At 36.9% G+C, this 24,007-nt stretch overlaps 1 protein-coding gene across 2 annotated transcripts in view; it reads left to right on the top strand.

The window, feature by feature from the left end:
• Nucleotides 1–24,007, top strand: part of Syt7 (Synaptotagmin 7) — a 370,991-nt gene that overhangs the window by 241,755 nt on the left and 105,229 nt on the right. For both annotated transcript variants that reach the window (XM_090165062.1, XM_090165063.1), the window contains exons 3-4: nt 15,853–15,925; nt 19,888–20,035. In XM_090165062.1, the coding sequence (XP_090021188.1) occupies nt 15,853–15,925; nt 19,888–20,035 (221 nt within the window). The remainder of the gene's footprint in view (nt 1–15,852; nt 15,926–19,887; nt 20,036–24,007) is intronic.

Here is a 24,007-nt window from a genome sequence, read left to right as displayed (position 1 = left end):
CTACACGACGTAGTATTTACAGCGCGCCAAATCCGGTCAAGCGCGATTGACCAATACGGGGTTATAAAGGCCAAACCGGTATTTGACGAAAATGTTACATTTTCGAAAGATTTTTAGAGGTTTTTTTCCTCCGAGTGTCGACGATTCGGCGGAGCATTTACGAAGATCGCGACCTCTGCTGTTAAACTTTGGAGGAATAAAGTGGGCATACGGGAGAAGCTTATCGGAGGGGAGTTTAACTCTCTAACTACTGGCTAACAGGAGGCTGGAACGCAGCCCGCCAAGTCAAGGTCATTTTCTCCCGGCGACATCTGTATTCAAAAGTGAAAACTATGTCCGTCTTTGTTCTCAGTTCTATTATAGAGAGAACTATCTGAGAAGACGGCCCCCGGATGTGCTTTCAGCTAGTTGAGTAAATTGGGGTTTAGAAAACGGGAACAAAATGCACTTTACTTTAAATATGCAAATTAAATTATTTTTAAATAGTAAATAGGCATTTTTTAACTTGCAAACGTTTAATAGTGCAGAATATGATATCTTTTAATATGAACATATATTTGATTTCTTTGATTAGTTTAAGATGTAATTATGATAAAGCGTTTTTGTACACAATATTTTTAGTTTCTCCGTTGGGAGTAAGTATGTACAGGTTATTTGCAGCTCCAGCTCTTGAGCACGCCACATAAAGCCTGGGTTTCCCGCAGTTTTAAGTGACTGTCCTTGCGCTTTATTAATTGTCATTGCGAAGCTAAGATTGATTGGAAATTGCAGGCGTTTAAAATCAAATGGCATATCGGTTGGTATTATGGGTATGCGTGGAATGAATACGGCCCGGGCAAAGGTGCCTGCGTGACACAGATAGAGAGGGGAGGGGGTGGGCTGAGAAAAGAGAACGAACGCCAGCGAAAAGGGTCGAAGGTCGTGCCATGCAGCAGCTAAGTGAGGAAATTAGAGCCAGAGAGATAAACTCCCGTGTCTCTTAATACCCGCGTCTCTTGACAGCGTGAGGTCAGGGGTTTCGGTCTTGCGGTCACCGGTTATTGGTCCCGTGGTCAAAAACTACGAAGGTTAGCAATCTCAAGACGCCCCTAAAACCTGACGGCAGGAGCCACAATGCCACAGGCCAAATTTCGTGCGAATCGGACAATTATCTTGGGCGTGCATAGAAAGTAACAAACCAATATATATAGATACAAACATCAGATTTTATTTATATAGATAGAGATAGTTGCAGAAAATGTAAGTTGTTTTGAGACTATTTTAACGGATAGCGGGATAATGAGGCTGACAAAAAAAGGGGTTTGAGAGCGGTATTTCTGTCCAGAGAGAGAATGGGGGCTGACAAAAAAAGGGGGTTGACAGCGGTATTTTGGCCAGTGAGAGAATGGGGGTAGACAGTGGTATTTTTGTCCAGCAAGAGAATGGGGGCTGACATAAAGGGGGTAGACACCGGTATTTTTGTCCAGCAAGAGAATGGGGGCTGACATAAAGGGGGTAGACACCGGTATTTTTGACCAGCAAGAGAATGGGGGCTGACAAAAAAAGGGGGTTGACAGCGGTATTTTGGCCAGTGAGAGAATGGGGGTAGACAGTGGTATTTTTGTCCAGCAAGAGAATGGGGGCTGACATAAAGGGGGTAGACACCGGTATTTTTGTCCAGCAAGAGAATGGGGGCTGACATAAAGGGGGTAGACACCGGTATTTTTGACCAGCAAGAGAATGGGGGCTGACAATAAAGGGGGTTGACAGCGGTATTTTGGCCAGTGAGAGAATGGGGGTAGACAGTGGTATTTTTGTCCAGCAAGAGAATGGGGGCTGACAAAAAAGGGGGTCAACAGTGGTATTTTTGTCCAACGAGAGAATGGGGGCTGACAAAAAAGGTGGTTGACAGCGGTATTTTTGTCCAGCAAGAGAATGGGGGCTGACGAAAAGGGGGTAGACACCGGTATTTTTGTCCAGCATTAGAATGGGGACTGACAATAAAGGGGGTTGACAGCGGTATTTTGTCCAGCAAGAGAATGGGGGCTGACATAAAGGGGGTAGACACCGGTATTTTTGACCAGCAAGAGAATGGGGGCTGACAATAAAGGGGGTTGACAGCGGTATTTTGGCCAGTGAGAGAATGGGGGTAGACAGTGGTATTTTTGTCCAGCAAGAGAATGGGGGCTGACAAAAAAGGGGGTCGACAGTGGTATTTTTGTCCAGCGAGAGAATGGGGCCAGAATGAGAAAGGGGGTTGACATTGTTATCTTTGTCTGTGGAGACCCATGTTGACAAAAAGGGGTTAACATCGTGTTCGAACATGAAGCGTCACGATGACCTCACAGTTTAAAGTACCCACATTATTCGTAACATCATCACCGTGTAAAAATACTCCGTTTTCACCCCTATTTTATTAGCATCACGGTACATCTTTAAAATTATTTTACAATACTACTCCTTTTTTGTAAATCCATGCCAGATGTGGTCCCGAGTATCTTACAGTACTACTCCTTATTTGTTACTCCATTCCAGATGTGGCCCAGATAAAAGGAACCTTCGAAGTAAAACACTCATAGAGCTAAACTCCTGAGGGCGTTTATTCCTCCGCGGTTAAACGCGGTAGAAAGTTAGGAACGACCGAGGCCTATATCGTGTTTAAAGACGCATAATTTAATCCATTCCCAGTTTACTAGGCCTAAAAATTCGGCTTTGAAGTATTGATTGTGGGATTATTTTTATTTTTTTTTAAACTAGACCACCCTAAGCTGGCCGGAAAATTTAAGAAAAATGACTGATTTATAAAATGGAATTTTTAGCATTTCCTCCTAGAAGTTTCCACATTATGTTGAAGTTTCAGAAATCGTTACCCGAAATAACAAAACATCGTATCTCGAAAAATCAAGTTTTAAAATATTTAAGAAAATATTATTATTATTATTATATTTTTTTGCAAACTCAAGAAACTGCTTAGAGCTCCTTATTTTAAATTTTTAATTAAATATTACAATTTTAAATAATTGGAAAAAGTATTATTCTATTAATATTTTATTGCATTTGAATAATAATTTTAATAAATCTTATTTCAAAGATAAGTTTTAACAGTCGACACTTACTTAGTATTGGGCCCAAAAATATACACAAGAGTTTTTCACCGCCCCTTCGATCAGCCGAAACATCTCCGTGAAACACTGGTGTATTGTAAATTTGAGGGAATACAGTAAGTGAAAGGAGGCGATGCTTCTCCTTAATAGTCTGGTGTATTGTAAGTTTGATGGAAACCAGTAAGTGAAAGGATCCAGATAACTATTCTAGGCAGAGACTGGATAACAAATTTTTGAACATCTTATATTTTGATAAAGTTCAACCTAAAATACACTAGAAAATGTTTATAAAAAAGGGACAACTTTACATATACGATGTTTTTGATCTCAGGCAATGAAATAAGCTGGAAATTTATTCAAAAATCCGAGAAATGGGGTGAAATCCCCAGCGAGTGTATCAAGGCTAGAAGCAAACACCTTTTCGTAAAATAAGGTTAGGGCATTTTGCAACAAATACCCCAATGACGAGGATGTAAGCCATTTTATATGGAAAATACCTTTTTTCCATTTTTTTAAGCCTATAAACCTTGTTTGTCACCATTTTGACCGACAATACCGCTATCAAGGTTGTTTCTTAGTTGGCAGTATAATAAAGGCTAGTTCCCACTTAGCGAAAAATGCAGTTTTCGCGAAGCGAATTGACGTATGCGAGTGAAATTTAGTGAAGCTCAAAGCTACGACGAAAATTAAATTCGTCGCGAAAGTCTCGAAAATTCGTCAAGTTGGAACTCGGCTTTAAAATGTCTAGTTCCCACTTAGCGAAAAAACCAATTTTCGCGCTGAAAATTGACGCTCGCGAATAAAATTTGCGATTTTTTTCAAATTCGCCGCTAAAGTCGCGTCTCCGCGGTATCTAGCGAATGTTCTATTTTTTGACGTCCACACCTTGGCGATAAAAAGCTTCAGCCAATCAGAAAACGCGTTCCCTCGATCTCTTCCGCTCCCGTCAGTCACTTATTAAGCCTAGGTCTTTAGAAAAGCGGCTCAGCCAACTTGACCAAGATACTGAAATAAAGGTAATTATCTCACGAATAGAATCGTTTATTAATTGAAATTATCAACAGGAACATCCATTTGCTTCATTTTTAACTGATGTTTTATGTTAGGCCTAAAACATTACTAAAACCCCACACGAGTTGTTTTCAGCGTTTTTAAATTTTCGCGCTAAAGTGAGAACCGCTTCCCGAGCGACCGAAAAAACGCGTCTTTTTTCGTTGCGCGTAAATTTTATTCGTCTCGAAAATTCGCCAAGTGGGAACTAGCCTTAACGCTGACTAAGAGTTAAGGTCAAACAAGTCGAGATACGGGATTTTGGAAAGATTTTTAAAGAATCCTAGCAAGACCGGATTATCCAATAGGACGACTAGGCCTTGGCTTAGGGCAACAAGCCTACAAGGGGCACCAGGAGGTTTCGAAAAAATTAATAGTACAAAAATTGTATCATTCACTTTTCACAATTTTTTTTCCCGGAGTAATTTTAGTAAATGCGTACACATTTTCCGATACCATTTAAAGCGATCATTCATTAACGTCACTAAAATATCCGCAGAGTACATTGAAGGGGGCACCAAAATTAGCTTGGGCCCAGGGCCCCACAAGGTCTTAATCCGGCCCTGAATCTAGGGTACTGACTCATTACTTAATATTTTAATATTTTAATATTTTCCAAACAAATACCCTGGTGGTAGGCCAACGTGTTCTACTGTTGGCCTACCACCAGGGTATTTGTTTGGAAGGAAAGTAAATTTAAAGGGTGACAGGCAGAAGAAAACCTAGGCTTTTAAGATAATAAGTGACGATTGTAACTTGAGCCACGTATTTTTACGCGCTTTTATTCGTGTCAAACTTATCAAAATACCCTCAGACATGGTCTATTTTTGGCCTACCAACGCCTGTAGAAGTGTTCCACCCGCAGCACTCTGGTGTACTAGGAGAAGTACCGAGGCTGGACCACGGCTGAGGTTTCCACTCTGTGTAAGCAAACGATTTAAAAATTATATTTAAATGCAAGTATCATTATTTAAAAAGTCAAATTCAAGAATAACGATGAGGAAAAACTAATAGCGTCTACTTTAGCCGCTTCCTATCTAGGTTTCAATGGCGAAACAAAGGGCGCGTAGCGATATTTTTCGGTCGCGAATAATATCTTGGATGTAGTCATCACTTACTTTAAGTTAAAACTGCTAATTTTATTATTTATGTTACTTTAGCATCAATTTCGTTGTCATTTGGTTTTTGATAAAATATGTTTTTGGAGATTAAACTATGATACGTATTCTCTAATTTGTTCAGAGCAATTTTTAGATTAACCCTTCCGTTATTGGTTATTGACAAACGAATTCAAAACCATACATTTTGATAATATCGAAATTAATGTTTTGTGTGAATGGAGTAAGATAAATAGATGTGGTTTGCTGTACTTTGTTAAATAAGTAATAATTTAAATTCTGTTCAGAACTCATTTCTAATTTAAACCCTTAATTATTTTATAAAAATTATTTAAAATTGGCGTTTTAAGACACACTTTAGCAACGATGTTTCGAAGCTTGCAGGCTCTTAGTAACAATTTATTTGAGCGCTACTCTACTCAATGCAGCCAATGGTTGAATAGGCTTAAGCCTAGGGCCCGGAACTTGGCAATAGGTAATAAGGGCCAGCAACGAGGCGAGAGAAAGCAAAATCAGAAGAGCCCTAATAAATCTTAAGCTTAGGGCCCTGGGTGGTATTTAATCCATCACTAAAATACAGCGCGATGCTGAGGGAGTCCTTACCCCATCTGGTGGCGGTAAACGTTACTAAACATTCACAAGGGTTTCCCCCTTAAGAGCTTTTTGAGTGAACTTGAAGTGGCCACGTACCAGATTCTTTTTGAGCCTAAAGATGGTCTGCGAATATAAAACAAACACAGCATTGGAAAATAGGATTGGCCTATGGGCTCAGTTGACTTACTTCCGCTAAAGAAAATCAGATGAACCGGAAATAAGAAAGTCAAGTCCAGAATACTTTTGGACACTAGAGGGCATGGGGTGTATATGCTTTGAGTAAACATTGCACTAAAACAATCTACGCACGGACTACTTTCGCCATCTAGTGACAACAAATCTATTAAGTATTCGCGATGGAAACGAGTCTAGGTGGCGCTACTACAATCCTAAGTTCTTAACGTTTAACAGGCCAAAAACATGTTTTCGACAACCGCCGAAAGAGGTCGTAGCGATAGATTTCTGTGACGTATGTTTCGCCAGCTGTACTCAAAATCAGTGTTAGCTGAAACTACTCAATATTTAACATTAATCAACATGAGCTTCATTACCTGCTCAGCAGATAGTGTATTTTTAGTGGCACTAATTTTCAAATAAGACTCACAACACAGCTACAATTACCTTAAAACCTACGGACTGTAGAAAATTCGACGAATTAATTTACATATCAAAATTAAACGATTTCTGTACAATTGTTTGTTTTTGGTTGCATATTATTTTAAAAGTACTTTCCGCGTTCTTTTTAATGCAAGAGCGGATGTAAATTTTAATATTTAATATTTTTATTTTATTAGTTATATTTCGAAAATATTTATATAATAAAATAAAAATTATTTACTGGTCCTTTAAACTTCGTTGACGTGATTACGTAGTTCACGAATACGCCGCGAAGGAGCTTGGCGCTGTGTGTAGCTATTGAGATCTCCTCGGTATAGCTGAAGTTTTCGTCTTTGTATACGAAGTTCAAAGCACCTTTAGAGTTTGTTACGGACAATTTATTTAAAATAACTGTAACGTAATCAAATTAATATTATATTATATTATATTATACTATATTATATTATATTATATTATATTATGAGGAAGAATTTCCTTTCGACTATGCTTAAGATGGCGCTTCCGGTTCTTATTAATTACTGTAGAACGTGTTATTTAGAACGGGTACCTTTATGTAACTTTAAATTTCCCAAAAGGAAAAGTTTTGACAGGCCATGGCAACCCAAAATGTTTTTGATAGCTTAAAACTGACTTTTCCCTATGGAAATTAACATGGAGAAATCGCAGAATCACCACTTTTAAAAATTTTAAATGACTAAAAAAATAATTATATTAAAAAAAATGATACAATGGGTAAATTAAGGTTAATTTCGGTAAATGCGTGTAAACTTGGGAAAAATTAGCAAATTGGGTAAATACAAGTAAATTTGGTTATATTATTTAATATGGGTACCAAAATGGGTAAATGCATGTACATTTCGGTAAATATTAGTAAAATTTTTAAATTAGGTAAATGCATGTACATTTCGGTAAATATTAGTAAAATTTGTAAATTAGGTAAATGCATGTACATTTCGGTAAATATTAGTAAAATTTGTAAATTAGGTAAATGCATGTACATTTCGGTAAATATTAGTAAAATTTGTAAATTAGGTAAATGCAATTTGTAAATTAATTAAATGCATGTACATTTCGGTAAATATTAGTAAAATTTGTAAATTAGGTAAATGCAATTTGTAAATTAATTAAATGCATGTACATTTCGGTAAATATTAGTAAAATTTGTAAATTAGGTAAATGCATGTACATTTCGGTAAATATTAGTAAAATTTGTAAATTAGGTAAATGCAAGTAAATTGACTAAATTTTGGTTATGGAAGTAAAATTGGTAAATGCCAAATATTTTAAATTTTTGAAAAGGGGGACCCTCAAAATCTGAGATTTCTCCATGTTAATTTCCATAAGGTAAAGTAGGTTTTAACATTTAAGTTATCAAAATCATTTTTTGTTGCCATGGCAAAACTAAAGCCCGTCGAATCTTTTCCCTTTAGGAAATTTCAAGTAACATAAAGGTTTACTTATTCCCCGAATTTAAACCAAATCAGTGAAAATCACCTAGGGGGATGGAACTTACAAGGAGACGACCTCCTTGTAAGTTCCATCCCCCTAAAAAATGAACTCACCCTGCTAAATCATTGGTTCCTTAAATCCGACGCGATTGAAGCACGCAACGGTAACGATTTGCTTTCCCCCTCTCTTGAAGTTGCAGGTGGAAAATTCGAATATGATTTCAGTAACTCCGGAAAAATTGCTACCGGGCTGAATGAAGATTCATCGTAATATATCATTTGGTTGTGAGCACAATTTTTATGGCGGGAAATAGGAGCACAAAAATCGGCTGTCCCATGGCAAAACCTTTTAACCAACACGAACGTAATTTTGAGATATTTGACCTTTTCAAAACCTAAGTTATAAGATTTTAACATGGTTTTTAATGCGAAAATTATAAAATCCAAAACCATTTTTTAAGTCATAAATAGTAAAATATTTATGACTTTTACCTAAAACTTTTACAGTACTTTTGTACATGCCTTAGTAATACTGATGCGTAAAAATCTAATTTTTCAAAAATTTGTTTGTTACAAGGTTTTGCCATGGGGCAGCCGAAATGGTCGTTAACTAATATCTCCATTTGTGTTGTATTTACGGCTTTAAACCCAATTACTAAAATTAGGTCAGTGGTATTGTCTTCAAAAACGGTTCTATGGAATATGTCGGTACGAGTTCTCGTTTTGGCGTAATCACAGTTTGAACGTTATACCCGAAACAACTTTTATAATGTGGTGTCTTCCTTGATTAAAAACGCGGCCGCCAATTTTGTGTGCCTATTTCCCGCCATAATATATTTTGCTCACAACCAAATGATGGGAACTTTTAACATTTAATATAATATGACTAAATAAAAGTGGCTGCTATTTTTTCAAAGTGAAACCCTAAAGTTACTGAACTAAAAATGTAGTTAAATAAATTCTTGATAACAGTGCTTTTATCCAAAACACTGAAGTATTTTCTCTAAGTAACAAAAATATCCCTAAATTTTAATAAAGTACATCTTTTTTAAGAATGTAAACATATAATTGATCTTTCAAAGAATACTCAAAGGGAAAAAGAATTAAAATATCCATTATACTGATTAAGATGGTTTTAACCGATAGCAACAGCTTTTCTAGGAAAATTTTAAACCTGCTTTGTAACCCGGAAAAACCAATACTGGTTCAATAACGGCAGAGACAAACTGGAGCTTATTTTGATAAAGTAGTTTCATAATCTGATTAAAAGGTATTAAAGCTAGTCTCGACTTGTTTCAAAAATTGATGTTTTGATTTTTATCTTTGCATTAAAGACTTAATAAAACAGCGCTGTAATCGCTTCCCCAGGGCCGTTGTTATTTTGACTGGGTTTTTAGCGAGTAAATAGCCTCCCCCCTAGAAAGCTTTATTTTCGTGGAAAAACTATCCAAAATAGACGAATTTCAACCGAAAAACAGCACAAAATAGACTTAAACTAATTTGTAACGAAAAGTAGCCCAACAGCACAAAATAGATTTAAACCAATTTATAAAAAAAGTAGGCCAATTTTTCCCAAAAAAAGGGAAAAATACTCTTAAGCTAATTTTGGTCGAAGAACAAGTCAAAATATTATCAGGCTTATTTCGCCCAAAAAACAAGTCAAAATATTATCAGGATAATTTTTCCCAAAAAAACAAGCCAAAGTAGCAGGCTAATTCTTCCCGAAAAACAAGTCAAAGTATCAGGCTAATTTTTCCCGAAAAACAAGTCAAAATATTATCAGGCTAATTTCGCACAAAAACAAACCAAATATCGTCAGGCTAATTTCGTCCGAAAAACCAGGTCCACAATATTATCAGGCTAATTTCGCCCGAAAAACCAGGTCCACAATATTATCAGGCTAATTTCGCCCGAAAAACCAGGTCCACAATATTATCAGGCTAATTTCGCCCAAAAAACAAGCCAAAGTATATTCAGGCTAATTTTTCCCGAAAAACAAGCCAAAATATTATCAGGCTAATTTCGCCCAAAAAATCAGGTCCACAATATTATCAGGCTAATTTCGCCTAAAAAACAAGCCAAAATATAATCAGGCTAATTTTGCCCGAAAAACAACCCAAAATATTATCAGGCTAATTTTTCTCAAAAAACAACCCAAAATATTATCAGGCTAATTTCGCCCGACAATTGGCTTAGGTAAATTTAGCCCAAAAACCAGACTTATTTTGAATTTACCACATTCACGGCATTAAAAATGTTGATTAAATTTTAAAAAATGAAATGAAATGTAAAAATTATTTAGAATACCAATCCCCGAAAATACCATTAATTTATTAATTTTTGATTTCTATACTCTTCTATATTGCAACCTTAGAAAGTTTAATATTCTAAGAGGGAAAAGGCTTTTAAATAATGCGTTTTCAAAAGCCACGTAGCGGCGAACGAGATAATCTTATAAACTACTGGATTTTCGTTTGCTGAGCAGAACTTACAACTTATCGCGTTGAAAATGCAAATTTGAAATTCTGCCATTTGTCAAACTTTAACCAGATCACGCAAATGCAATTTCCGTTAAAATTTAACTTTCGAACCAAAACCCTAAAAACAATACAAGTGGTCAATTGTCTTGAAATAATTAATTTTTTTACAGAAAATATAGCACCATCTACATTCTTGATATTGAACTATATATCCTTAATTCATCTCTAATAATCTTTACGATTTTAGTTTAGTTCTTTGATGAAGGCTTAAAATCCAATGTAGTGTAGCAGACTAAAAAGGCAAATTAGTTATACTTTTAGCCACTAATTTTTAGATCAGTTACTATTATTGTTGTAGTATTTACAATCATTACCGCCTCAAATTGCGTTAAAATACGCCAATTTTAATTTCTTTTCGTATTCTGGAGTATAACTTTCCCTGTTCCCTTTCTTCATCTTCCGGATTTAAAATTTCCCTATTCCCTTTATTCGTCTTCCGGAGTGAAAGTGTTCCTATTCCCTTTCTTCGTCTTCTGGAGTAAAAATTTCCCTATTCCCTTTATTCATCTTCCGGAAGAAAAATTTCCCTCTTCCATTTCTTCGTCTTCCAGAGTTAAAATTTCCCTATTCCCTTTATTCGTCTTCCAGAGTAAAAATTTCCCTCTTCCATTTCTTCGTCTTCCGGGGTTAAAATTTCCCTATTCCCTTTCTTCGTCTTCTGGAGTAAAAATTTCCCTATTCCCTTTATTCGTCTTCCGGAGTTAAAATTTCCCTATTCCCTTTCTTCGTCTTCCGGATTTAAAAATTCATTATTCCCTTTCTTTGTCTTCCTGAGTTAAAATTTCCCTATTCCCTTTATTCGTCTTCCGGAGTTAAAGTGTTCCTATTCCCTTTCTTCGTCTTCTGGAGTAAAAATTTCCCTCTTCCATTTCTTCGTCTTCCGGGGTTAAAATTTCCCTATTCCCTTTCTTCGTCTTCCGGAGTTAAAAATTCCCTATTCCATTTCTTCGTCTTCTGGAGTAAAAATTTCCCTATTCCCTTTCTTCGTCTTCCGGAGTTAAAAATTCCCTATTCCATTTCTTCGTCTTCCGGGGTAAAAATTTCCCTATTCCCTTTCTTCGTCTTCCGGAGATAAAAATTCCCTATTCCATTTCTTCGTCTTCTGGAGTAAAAATTTCCCTATTCCCTTTCTTCGTCTTCCGGAGTTAAAAATTCCCTATTCCATTTCTTCGTCTTCCGGGGTTAAAATTTCCCTATTCCCTTTCTTCGTCTTCCGGAGTTAAAAATTCCCTATTCCATTTCTTCGTCTTCTGGAGTAAAAACTTCCCTATTCCCTTTCTTCGTCTTCCGGAGTTAAAAATTCCCTATTCCATTTCTTCGTCTTCCGGGGTTAAAATTTCCCTATTCCCTTTCTTCGTCTTCCGGAGTTAAAAATTCCCTATTCCCTTTCTTTGTCTTCCTGAGTTAAAATTTCCCTATTCCCTTTCTTCGTCTTCCTGAGTTAAAATTTCCCTATTCTCTTTTTTCGTCTTCCGGAGTAAAAAATTCCCTATTCCCTTTCTTTGTCTTCCTGAGTTAAAATTTCCCTATTCCCTTTCTTCGTCTTCCGGAGTTAAAATTTCCCTATTCCCTTTCTTCGTCTTCCGGAGTTAAAAATTCCCCATTCCCTTTCTTTGTCTTCCTGAGTTAAAATTTCCCTATTCCCTTTCTTCGTCTTCCTGAGTTAAAATTTCCCTATTCTCTTTTTTCGTCTTCCGGAGTAAAAAATTCCCTATTCCCTTTCTTTGTCTTCCTGAGTTAAAATTTCCCTATTCCCTTTCTTCGTCTTCCGGAGTTAAAATTTCCCTATTCCCTTTCTTCGTCTTCCGGATTTAAAAATTCATTATTCCCTTTCTTTGTCTTCCTGAGTTAAAATTTCCCTATTCCCTTTCTTCGTCTTCCTGAGTTAAAATTTCCCTATTCTCTTTTTTCGTCTTCCGGAGTAAAAAATTCCCTATTCCCTTTCTTTGTCTTCCTGAGTTAAAATTTCCCTATTCCCTTTCTTCGTCTTCCGGAGTTAAAATATTACTATTCGCTTTCTTCGTCTTCCGGAGTAAAAATTTCCCTTTTCCCTTTCTTCTACGGTTGTAACTGAGTATACAAAAACCTTCGAAAGATATTTAAAAAACGCGTCTGCACAAACTCCACAGAATCGGGACTAGCAATATGTGGGTACGCAAGGGGGAGGGAGAGGTTTAAACGTCGCGATTCTATTGGTTGTCGCTTGGATGAGTTTAATAATTCGATCAAAAATGGGGGGTGACAGAATGTCGAGTGTCGCGGAATCTCTCTGGCGTTGCCGGAGCCTGATAGAAAATCTGAGTCGGTCTCTCGCCGGAGTCAAAGACGGCCAACTTTGTTCAGTGCTCCGCGCGCGTTACGCTCGGTGATTAAGTTTTGCAGTGCTCCCGATTAGGGCAATTATTTTAAATTAGCCTAAGTTACGTCGAAAAAATACGATAATAAGTACCCTAAAACTGTGGGGTTTTGTGATTTGATTCGCCATGTTTCTGTCACGGTAAGAAGATCTAACTAAAACCACAGTTGGCATGGTTATGTTGTTAATTAAAATTGGTGTCATCTACGTTGAACGTTTACGTAATCTGTGAATAACATACTTTCGTTTATCGTAATATTACCCATAATGTAGGTAATTGTTATTAATCCTCTGTGTAATGTGTTTAAAAGATAGTTTAGTTTGTAGTTATATTGCCCATATTATTAAACATTTATGTAATCTGTGAATAACACGAAATGTTTATGTATTCTGTGAATATCATACATCACATTACCGTCATTAAACTTTTGTTTATCGTCGTTTACGTAATCTGTGAATAACATAGTTCCCTTTATCGTCCTGTTCGTGTACGTAATTTGTGAATAACATAGTTCCCTTTATCGTCCTGTACGTGTACGTAATCTGTGAATAACATAGTCCCCTTTATCGTAATGTTCGTGTACGTAATTTGTGAATAACATAGTTCCCTTTTCGTCCTGTTCGTGTATATAATCTGTGAATAACATAGTTCCCTTTATCATCCTGTTCGTGTATGTAATCTGTAAATAAGATAGTTTCCTTTATAGTCCTGTTCGTGTGTGTAATCTGTGAATAACATACTTTCGTACTGTTACCCATAATTTAAGTTATTTTCATGATTCCTGCTACACCCGGAAAAATATTAATTTGTGTTTAATTGGATGTGTTCTTATGCTTTGTGCAAAATACGGAAATAAAAACCAAAACATACCTTACTACCCTAAGGAGTTCGTAAATTTTAATACTGAAAATAAATTAAAATCGTTTTTTTATCTTAAAAAAATATAATCAAGTTGAAAGTAATGTTCGTATGTAAAAGTTGTAGCTCTAACACTTCTTATTGGCTGAAATAATTTCTTGAATTTTTATTATTATATTACAATTACATTTAAATAAAATTATTATTAATTATATTTCACACATTTTCAACAAAATATTAATATTCAATTTATTTTAATGTACTATATTAAAATTTTATTTAAACATCAAAATCCTTGTGTAATGTTAAATTACCTATACGTTTAGTATTATTAATATTTTTAATATATTATCAACATAATATTAATATAAAATTTATTTTAATGTCTTATATTAAAATTTTATTTAATCTTTGTGTTATATTAAATTAAATATATTTTCATCCTTTTTTTCACGTTTTATCAAAATAATATTTAAGCCAAATTAATTTAAAAATTGAAAATAATTCAAACAACTACGGTTAAAAATTTTAAACTAACTTACAAATTAAATTAAAACATGCAAGTTAGGACATTAAATACGTAATCACTATAAAATATTGGAATAAAAAACAAAAATTAAAAATTTTTAGAGTTAAATATTTTGGTTATTAATTTTAAAAAAGTAGATATTTTATAGTTTTTGATAAATTCTAAGACATTTTCGAAGTTGAATTTAGTAATTTTGGAGCCCCAGAACTGTGACTTATTTTACCCCTGACCTTTGGATTAAGTAAATTATGAATATTCTGTTACTTATGGTACAAAAAAATTAAGAAACCATTATTGATCTCAGAGAAGTTCTTGAATAATTTAAAGTGTTCTTCACGAAATTGTTGTAGTTCCCTACTTAGATAGTTGAAATAGAGCTAATATGGTATGTGAACTTTAATTAGATCCAGAGCTTGCCCATTTTTATCGTAATCATCGTCCCAGAGACACTGACATTCCTAGTGTTTTCGTATATAATTCCCTGGTTTTCACTATGAAGCGTGAATTTTTATTGAAATTAGTTTTATCTCAGTAGCCGTTTAAAGTGATGATAAAACTGGCGAAATGCTCGGACCAAATAGGTTTTCGAGTCAAAACAAATTACAATGCAATTAAAATAGCAAGAATTTCCAGCGGTAGACCTGTTTCATCATATCTGGGACTCATCAGTATACCGCGCAGGGAATGTGGCTCGCGACTAAACCAAAAAGATAACCTAAGCCTAAACAACAAAAATTTCAAAACGCGTTGCGTAGCAACGGAAAGCCAAATAGTGGGATATGCGGGGTACCATAAGTTTATAACAATATTACATAAGTGTGACACTTCCTATCCTTCACATGCAAAAGTTTAACTGAGAGCTATTTACAAGATAGACGGACTTCGTCGACGTTTTGCGTCACACGTAGCCCTTGACAGCGCCTCGCTAGGGGGAAATTTTCTTTTTTTGATGACGTCACTACGTTACTAGCTCTCAGTAAAATATTCCCCAAAGTGACAAACTTATGGGATAATATTATAGACTTATGGTGGTACTGATAAGTCCCAAATAGGCTGAAACCGGTCTACCGCTGGAAATTCTGGCTATTTTAATTCGTTTTGATTCGAAGATCTATTTGGTCCGAGTTTCGCGTTTTAATTTTGTCATTACTAAAAATTTTTTAGGGTTTAGCTTTTTTTGCCCCATTTGCATTATGAACTTTCCTACCTTTTCACGTAATTTAACTGCATTATAGTCCATAGGTATTTTTTATTAACTTTAACTTGGTTGTCTCATGCATGGCCAAACCTAGAAAACGCCAATTTTGAAAATTTCGAGTTAGTAGTAAATTCCATTTTTAATTTTACATCTACTGTAAAAATATTCAACCCCATAAAAACGGTCTTGGTCAGGAAAATGCTTATTGTGATCCCGACACCGAGCCTAGCTATAATGATGTAAACAAAAAAACTTAATGATCTCCAAATTTAAAAAAGGCGTTTACAAGGTTTTTGCATTGGAACAAAACAATTTCATAATGAAAATCACTGGTTTTAAGAAGAAATAACAATTAACTTAGGTTTTTTAGTATTTTTGGGCAATAGATCTAATAGTAGTTGATGAATCTGTATTTCATCATGTGAATAACAATCAGTATTATTTCTTTGTTTTCTTCAGACTTCAGGGCAACAAGGAAAAGGATTCCACCGGAGCTATGTCTTTTTTATCAGCTATAATGCCTAATACCGAGGTAAAGTCTATACCAATCCTATTGCCTAATACCCAGGTAAAGTCTATACCAATCCTATTGCCTAATACCGAGGTAAAGTCTATACCAATCCTATTGCCTAATACCTAGGTAAAGTCTATACCAATCCTATTACCTAATACCGAGGTAAAGTCTACCAATCCTATTGCCTAAAACCGAGGTAAAGTCTACCAATCCTATTGCCTAATACCGAGGTAAAGTCTACCAATCCTATTGCCTAAAACCGAGGTAAAGTCTACCAATCCTATTGCCTAAAACCGAGGTAAAGTCTACCAATCCTATTGCCTAAAACCGAGGTAAAGTCTACCAATCCTATTGCCTAAAACCGAGGTAAAGTCTACCAATCCTATTGCCTAAAACCGAGGTAAAGTCTACCAATCCTATTGCCTAAAACCGAGGTAAAGTCTACCAATCCTATTGCCTAAAACCGAGGTAAAGTCTACCAATCCTATTGCCTAAAACCGAGGTAAAGTCTACCAATCCTATTGCCTAAAACCGAGGTAAAGTCTACCAATCCTATTGCCTAAAACCAAGGTAAAGTCTTTACCAATCCTATTGCCTAATACCGAGGTAAAGTCTACCAATCCTATTGCCTAAAACCGAGGTAAAGTCTATACCAATCCTATTGCCTAATACCGAGGTAAAGTCTACCAATCCTATTGCCTAAAACCGAGGTAAAGTCTATACCAATCCTATTGCTTAATACCGAGGTAAAGTCTACCAATCCTATTGCCTAAAACCGAGGTAAAGTCTATACCAATCCTATTGCCTAATACCGAGGTAAAGTCTACCAATCCTATTGCCTAAAACCGAGGTAAAGTCTATACCAATCCTATTGCTTAATACCGAGGTAAAGTCTACCAATCCTATTGCCTAAAACCGAGGTAAAGTCTATACCAATCCTATTGCCTAATACCGAGGTAAAGTCTACCAATCCTATTGCCTAAAACCGAGGTAAAGTCTATACCAATCCTATTGCTTAATACCGAGGTAAAGTCTACCAATCCTATTGCCTAAAACCGAGGTAAAGTCTATACCAATCCTATTGCTTAATACCGAGGTAAAGTAAATTAAAGCCCGAATTTTATTATTAAGCAATAGTTCAAACTGTGAAACCCCATATTTGTTTTGTGGGTCTTGACTCTTGAAAGTTGAAACCTTGCTGTTTCCTAGGAAACGGGGTCCAGATAGCAAAGAACCTAGTGGCTAGAATAGGCCTTTCTATAAAGTAACATTGGCCTTCTTGTTTAGATGTATCGGGCGCGTCACTCGTGACGTAGAAGTGACGTTTCACTATGATAGCCGATAGACGCTAGCATAAACTCTATTTATGTCTTATTCAACTTATTAAAAAGTTCCACGCGCGTCTTGATATTTTAGCGCAAACGGGCTCGAGCGATTTCGCGCGTGCTTCCTGAAATAGAAAAACCGGTGCCTACGTTATTATAAAGGCCTGTGCAAGCGCACTGGCGAGGGGGGGACAGCAACTATTAGATTTCGCGTGAAAAACCGATAGGTGGCGCTCTTCCTTGTATATAATTTTTCAAATATTGGCCGATTCGCGCCAATAATAACGTAGGCACCGGAAAAACCATGCGCGAGCCTTTAACGCTAAAATATGAAAGAGCGCGTGGAACATTTGAACAAGTTGAACAAGACGCGAATTAAAATTCGACGAGTTGCCCTTTTTATAAAGATCTAGCCTTCAAAACTGAACTGAACTTCTACGTATCTCGTGTAGGGTAAGAAGAGTAAGGCTATGACGTCATTTTACTCCGATTCGGTGGTGGCGAATAGTTTGAGTCGGAGTATAGCTAGCAGATAAGTTCTGGCTAGCAGACGACAAAATCCGATTTACTCTCTTTACACCTCCTTTTCAGAAGGAGTAAAAAGAGTAGCCCTAACACTCCGGAACAAGCGAAAAGTTTATGGGGCGGAGTAATTCTCATCCCCGGAACAGGAGAATAAAACGTTTTAGGCAAAAAGAAACCACCTATTATTTCTCTTGCGACTGCAGCGCGCTCTCGTAGAGTTGTCAAAGTAAGAGACTGTGACGTAAGAGCAACATTGAAACAAGAAGGCCACGTTACTTTTATAAAATAACAATTGGTGGATCTTAAAATTCATTTTCCGCGTGAAAATATGCCGCCATGTTAGGGTATAAGAGCAGGTAAATAAGCCTACTGTACCTCATGATCTAAAGGTAGTGTCGCGCGCAAAAACGTAATTTTGACATCGGCCAATTCTACAGGTTTTCAAAATCCGCTTCCCTAACTCCCATCCACAAAATTGATGACAAGCTTAACGTCACAAAGTCGGAAGTGACGTAATTTAAGACATGTCTCGTGAACAAGGGGTACGTTCAGTAGAGCTCATCGACTGAAAACCGCAGTTTTCTAAAATATGTAATCGCTAAGCCTGGACGTCTTTCTGGCGAAGTATTTTGTTGAACGTTACGTTTTCAGTCATCGGCGGTTTTGAAAATGGCGTTAAATTTTCTTTCTGGGCAGAAAACCGAAAAAAAAAGAGATAAATTATATATGTAATAGCATAAATCTATAATATTGTTCCATAAGTTTGTCGCTTCAGGAAATATTTTACTGAGAGCTAGTAACGGAGTGACGTCATCACAAGAAGAAAATCTCCCCCTAGCGAGGCGTTGTCAAGGGCTACGTGTGACGCGTTAGCAAGCGGACTCAAAACGTCGACGAAGCCCCTAATGCAGTCTGTATTGTGAATAGCTCTCAGTAAAACTTTTGCACTTGAAAAATAGGAAGTGTCACACTTATGTAATACTATTATAGACTTATGGTAATAGTAAATGAAATTGTTAACGATGAAATTGTCGAAGCAAATGTGGTTGTAATAGTTAGTAGTGGTTGAAATTTATCACAGCAAGTTAAACACGGCCCGATTATTGCCACCTAGGAGCAACAAACATAAGGAGAATGCAGCTAGCTTCTAAACACGCTAACGCAGTGTTGTGTACAAATTTGATTGGACGAGCCTTAAGGCTGAACGTTTTACGGGCGGGGGGGGGAGACAATTTCCCAATTTTCCCCTTTCGACGGCAGCAGGCGCTAAAGCGTCTAACCAATGAAAAATGCACGACTTTTGACGGGTTGCGTCCTCCTTGTGTGGGGTGCTGTGTTTGTTGCTCCTAGGTAGCCACTAGGAGGTACAGATTTTGAATACCTACCCCTTAATAACGAGTATGTGATTGTAAAAAATCTGGCGCCTAGACCTTTGCTTATGGGGACCTTATGATATGCTTATGGTTTTACTAAAAAAGCGACTCTTCGAGCCAATGACTACGATGGCTCATCGATGACCATCGTGACGCCAAACCGGAAACGTTAAAAAGCCTGAAGTAAGAGCTCTACTCATTGCCGTATTTCCGCCTAGGCCAACCTAGGCCTTGGCCTAGGGGCCCATCCTTGGAAGGGGCCCTCCAGTGACCGTAATTACTGTATTCGAAGGCATAAATCTATAATATCAATCGTAATTTATAATGGAGAAATTCCTAGGTAGAAGATTTTGTTTTAAAATGACCAAAATTTCTGCCTGGCAGTTTACGGACGCAGCCTTAAATCGCAATGTTGCATAATTATCGCGTATTTAGTCGACGATTGTTAAGAGCTTTTATTTAGAAATATAACCGTAGAGCGCAGACTTCTACGCTGAATCAGGGAAATTCAGGCACAGCCTAGTTCCAGGGATAAGAGTAAATGCAGCGCGTGAAAAGAGGGCCCAGACTCCTTATCTGCCTATGGGCCCAGGATCTCGAAGTCCGGCCCTGGCTCTACTGAACGTAACCAAGGTTTCAGTAAAGAAAGTTCCATTTTCTCATACTTACGAGTGATTATGTGACGTACGATAGCGCGTATCGTATTTGCCAACTCTCTGAACTAAAGTGTGTCTTGGTCGTGATTTCTTCCTTGAAGGACACGGTGGAGGACCTCCCGATGGAGTTGCACGAGGGCACTGATTCCGCGGGTCAGATCCACTTCACGCTAGAATATGATTTTAAGAGTTCGACGCTGATCCTTAAAATTCATCAGGCCAAAGATATTCCTGCCAAAGATTTGCTAGGTAATTACAACTTCTTTTTTCTATTTTATATCCTGTTCAAGTATCGCTGGCTTAGGGCAATTTGGGACAAAAAGATGAGTGTGTAGAATCTTCACGTTTCTGTAACTTTTAAAATTGGCTTGTTTCGTATTGTCAGAAGTTAATAAACTAGAGTTATTGTAATCGACCTGAAAACTGGACGGAATTTTACTTAATGGGCACTACCCGAGAGCAAAAGTCAAGTAAGTCGAGATACGTGACTATTGAAAGGAATTCAAAATAAGAATCCCATTGAGTTGGAGAACTAGGGGCCCCCAAACGTTTATGATTAAAATCTGTGCTATTTAAAAGAGCCACAAGTCGTTTTTCGCGGGGGGGGGGGGAGGGCCTCGGAGTTCCTAGTTACGCCACTGGTTGGAAATATTAATCTAGAGGTCCAATCAAAACGTCGGATTTCAGTATTTCGCGAAACAAGTTTTAAAAAAATAAGAATACTGCCGTCTGCTCCCAAATGACGAGAAAACTTTATCATTCTACCCATGGCGCCGTCTATCTCTCAATGGTTCGTTCAATTAAGACGCGTTTTCCGGCAAAAATATTTTTTTTTTTCAAAAATAATGGAGGGTGCCACGGGTCATATGATTTAAAGGAGGCGGCACATTCGTAATTTTCAAAAACTTGTTTCGCGGGAAGCAGATTTTATTGGATCTCTAGATTAATATTCCCAACTCAATGAAGAATCCTGGAGTGTTTTTAAATTAAGGTAACTCGGTACAAAATTTTCAATATATATTTTCACTCTATTTTTATCAATTTTCATTATTAGATTATCATTTTTATTATGCTACATTTCGAACTTAAATCGGTTTTTCTCAAATAGGGGTTTTCAGACTTGCTTGACTCTTGCTCTAAGGTAGCGTGGGGAAGCTGTAGTTAAAGACTAGATAAACATCGTTAACACTTTCAAGGAGACATCTCAAGGTGTTTCTCCCCGATTGTTTTGAAACTCGGGGGTAATAATCAGCTAGGCTAATACCCTTGGCACCACCTTAGGCCTAAGTCATCAAGCGACTTTTAAAGCCATTAATTCAGGTGGCCGGGTTACAACGCGTAGGAGGGTGGTAGCCTTCATGTACCTTGGAAGCTCCTAAAGGGAAACGTTTCAATGGCCATTCGTTTTGCCATGGCAACCAAAAATGTTTTTCACAACTCAAGCTTAAACTTTCTCCACGTAAAATATCATGGGAAAAACACGGATTAACCATGGATAGTAGAATTTAGAGGATCGGTAAAAAGCCTGGTTTTTAGCCCCCGTAAACCAATCACACTAAGGGAGTCGTCCAAGGTTATTTGAAAAAAAAAACAAGTATCGCTAAGAGTGGACGATACTGTTCGAAAAAAGATAAAAGATAAACACGAAGTACATTCTTACGTCAAAAGGTATTTTTTCACGTTTTTATAGATTAAATATGATATACTAAATATTAGTTGATAGTTTTTATTGAATTAAAAAACCAAAATTAAAATTTACTAAAATATAAAGCGCAAAACATTACGTAACAATATCAACCGCATTAGATTGCCATTTTGAAATTTTAAGATCACGTGGTACAAACGACCTTGCAAGACTCCCTCGGAGTCTCTCGAGCTGATTGATACGCGGGGAGAAATAAAATGCACTGTGGAAGGCTATCGAAAACCTGTCCTCTTAATTTACTGTTCATGGATTAACAAAATATAATAATATAATAATATTATGTACAAAAGAGCATTGGTATCTATCGCCATCAACGCCACCTGGTGGTGATTCTGCCAACAACGAGATATATAGTTGAACGCTTGTCTTAGGGCATGTAATTAAAACCTGCTTTCTACAGTGCCTAGAGATTCAACCTACTGTACGTACCCGTCATAGCACACGGCGTTGTGGAATTACACAACCGCCATCTATATATTCGTTGATGAATCACAATTAAGCAGATGACAGTGTCTAGAATCCACGTACTAATCGCCGTGACAGGGTGGGATCACCGTATTTTAACTATTCACACCGCTAGGTGGAGATTTAGACTGTTTCCTAGGGCGCCAAATTTTTAAATAGGGAAAAATGTCTTCAGTATGGGAAACTTAAGTTTCTGATAACCGCGGTTCATTATCTTCTGGTGTTATGATATGTAGCATGAAAGCTACAGCTAAACAATTTTTCTATTTCGTTACTCTCTTTCTTAAAAAAATTTCTAAAATTCTTTGAATTACTTCAGGTAGCATTCCCATGTCTTTGGGTGGTGGATATTTGGTAATTTAAGTGAACACGCGTGTTGATAGGTTTACCATTCACGAAATACTATTCGTGTAAATTTACACGTGATCTAAGCCTGAACATAAGGGTTACCATACACGCGGGAATCAGCTTTAGGGCAGCCTATGAGATACTGAACTGATTTGATTGGTTTTAGGAAGGAAGACGTTTACTGTTGAGGGGGATTGGGACCCACTCTAGAAATCGTTTCAATGTAGTCATTCTCCCCAAGTAGAAATAAATATACTTGGTTTCATCACTCGCCGTTATTTTCGCCTAGCGCCATCTATACGCGGTGGAGGCAACTATATTATTAATTTGGTTTAGTTGTCTGCAACGCATAGAGATTACGTAAAGGTCGATTGAAGGAATCTGTTCCATTGCGCCGAATCCCATTCGACCGAACCCAATCCCATTCGAATGAAAAAAAACGCACTTTGGCGAATTTAGGATTCGGTCTAATGGGATTGTCCCATTCGACCGAAAAACCCGCACTTTGGCGGATTTAGGATTCGGTCTAATGGGATTGTCCTATTCGACCGAAAAAACCGCACTTTGGCGGATTTAGGATTCGGTCTAATGGGATTGTCCCATTCGACCGAAAAACCCGCACTTTGGCGGATTTAGGATTCGGTTTTATCCGTTTCAGCATCTGTCAGAACAGAATGCAGTGTTACCTAACCTAACCTAACCTAATCTAACCTCACCCAACCTAACCTAACCTAACCTAACAGACTTAAAAAAATATTAAAACGCTTCCATAAAAAATCAAAAGGAGTAGAAAGAAAAACTATTTTTTTTTTGCGGTCGCTATATTGTGAATATTGCGTCGGTCGATTAGAAAAATACAAAACCCGCCTTTGGGCTCATTTCATCAAAAACATTGGCGGAATTCGGTCTAATGGGAATTCGGTCGAATGGGATTCGGCGCAATGGGAAGATACCGATTGAAGGCACTTTCCATCCGCCTATAAATCACTGAAAAAACAAAACTCCACTTAGAATTCACCATCAGTTTTTTTTTAAGTTTTTTTGTGTGGAGCCTAGATTTTCTTGAAGCGGAAACTCCAACTTCATAATTGGTATAGTCCTGTGGTTTCTACGAGTTTCTTATTAAACAATCAATACTTTCCAGCCGTATCTAAGATCTGGTGCATATTAAAGTAGTTATTCCGTTAGAAATTTTTTTTACACGAATATCTTATGCGTCAGTACTTTGATGTTGTTTATGATAAAATTAGGATGCAATTTTATTCAGATAAGGGCCCGCTTTTCTAAACAACCAACGCTTCTTCTTTGATAAAAAAGACCCAGATAAATTAGCTTTGGTATATTTTAGCTTCACCGAAGTAGGTCGTATATTTCCCTGAAACCTTTATACATAATTTATCTTTCATGTTTACCATTCCGTTATAAGACCTCTTCAATATTAAAATAAATATCAGTCAATTAGGGCTAAGATTTTTAAAAGGGTCTTTGTTCAAGTATACGGGCGCTCTCATTTGTAATGAGGGGGAAACAACCCCCAAGGCGAAGATGAACAAGATGTCCCAGACATTTGAGTACACACTGTTCTTTATTTTTAATGTCTAGACATTTCTCAATAAATGACCCAAATTTTTGGTTTGAGTCTATTTGATCGATTCCCAAATGATCGAACGGGTCCCATTTGATCGAATTCCCATTTGATCGAA

The sequence above is a fragment of the Leiobunum rupestre genome, chromosome 2 (assembly GCF_980474605.1).
Source record: "Leiobunum rupestre chromosome 2, qqLeiRupe1.1.hap1, whole genome shotgun sequence".
NCBI lineage: Eukaryota > Metazoa > Arthropoda > Arachnida > Opiliones > Sclerosomatidae > Leiobunum > Leiobunum rupestre.
Note: the sequence above shows the minus strand (reverse complement) of the source record. Positions and strands in the feature narration are given on the sequence as shown.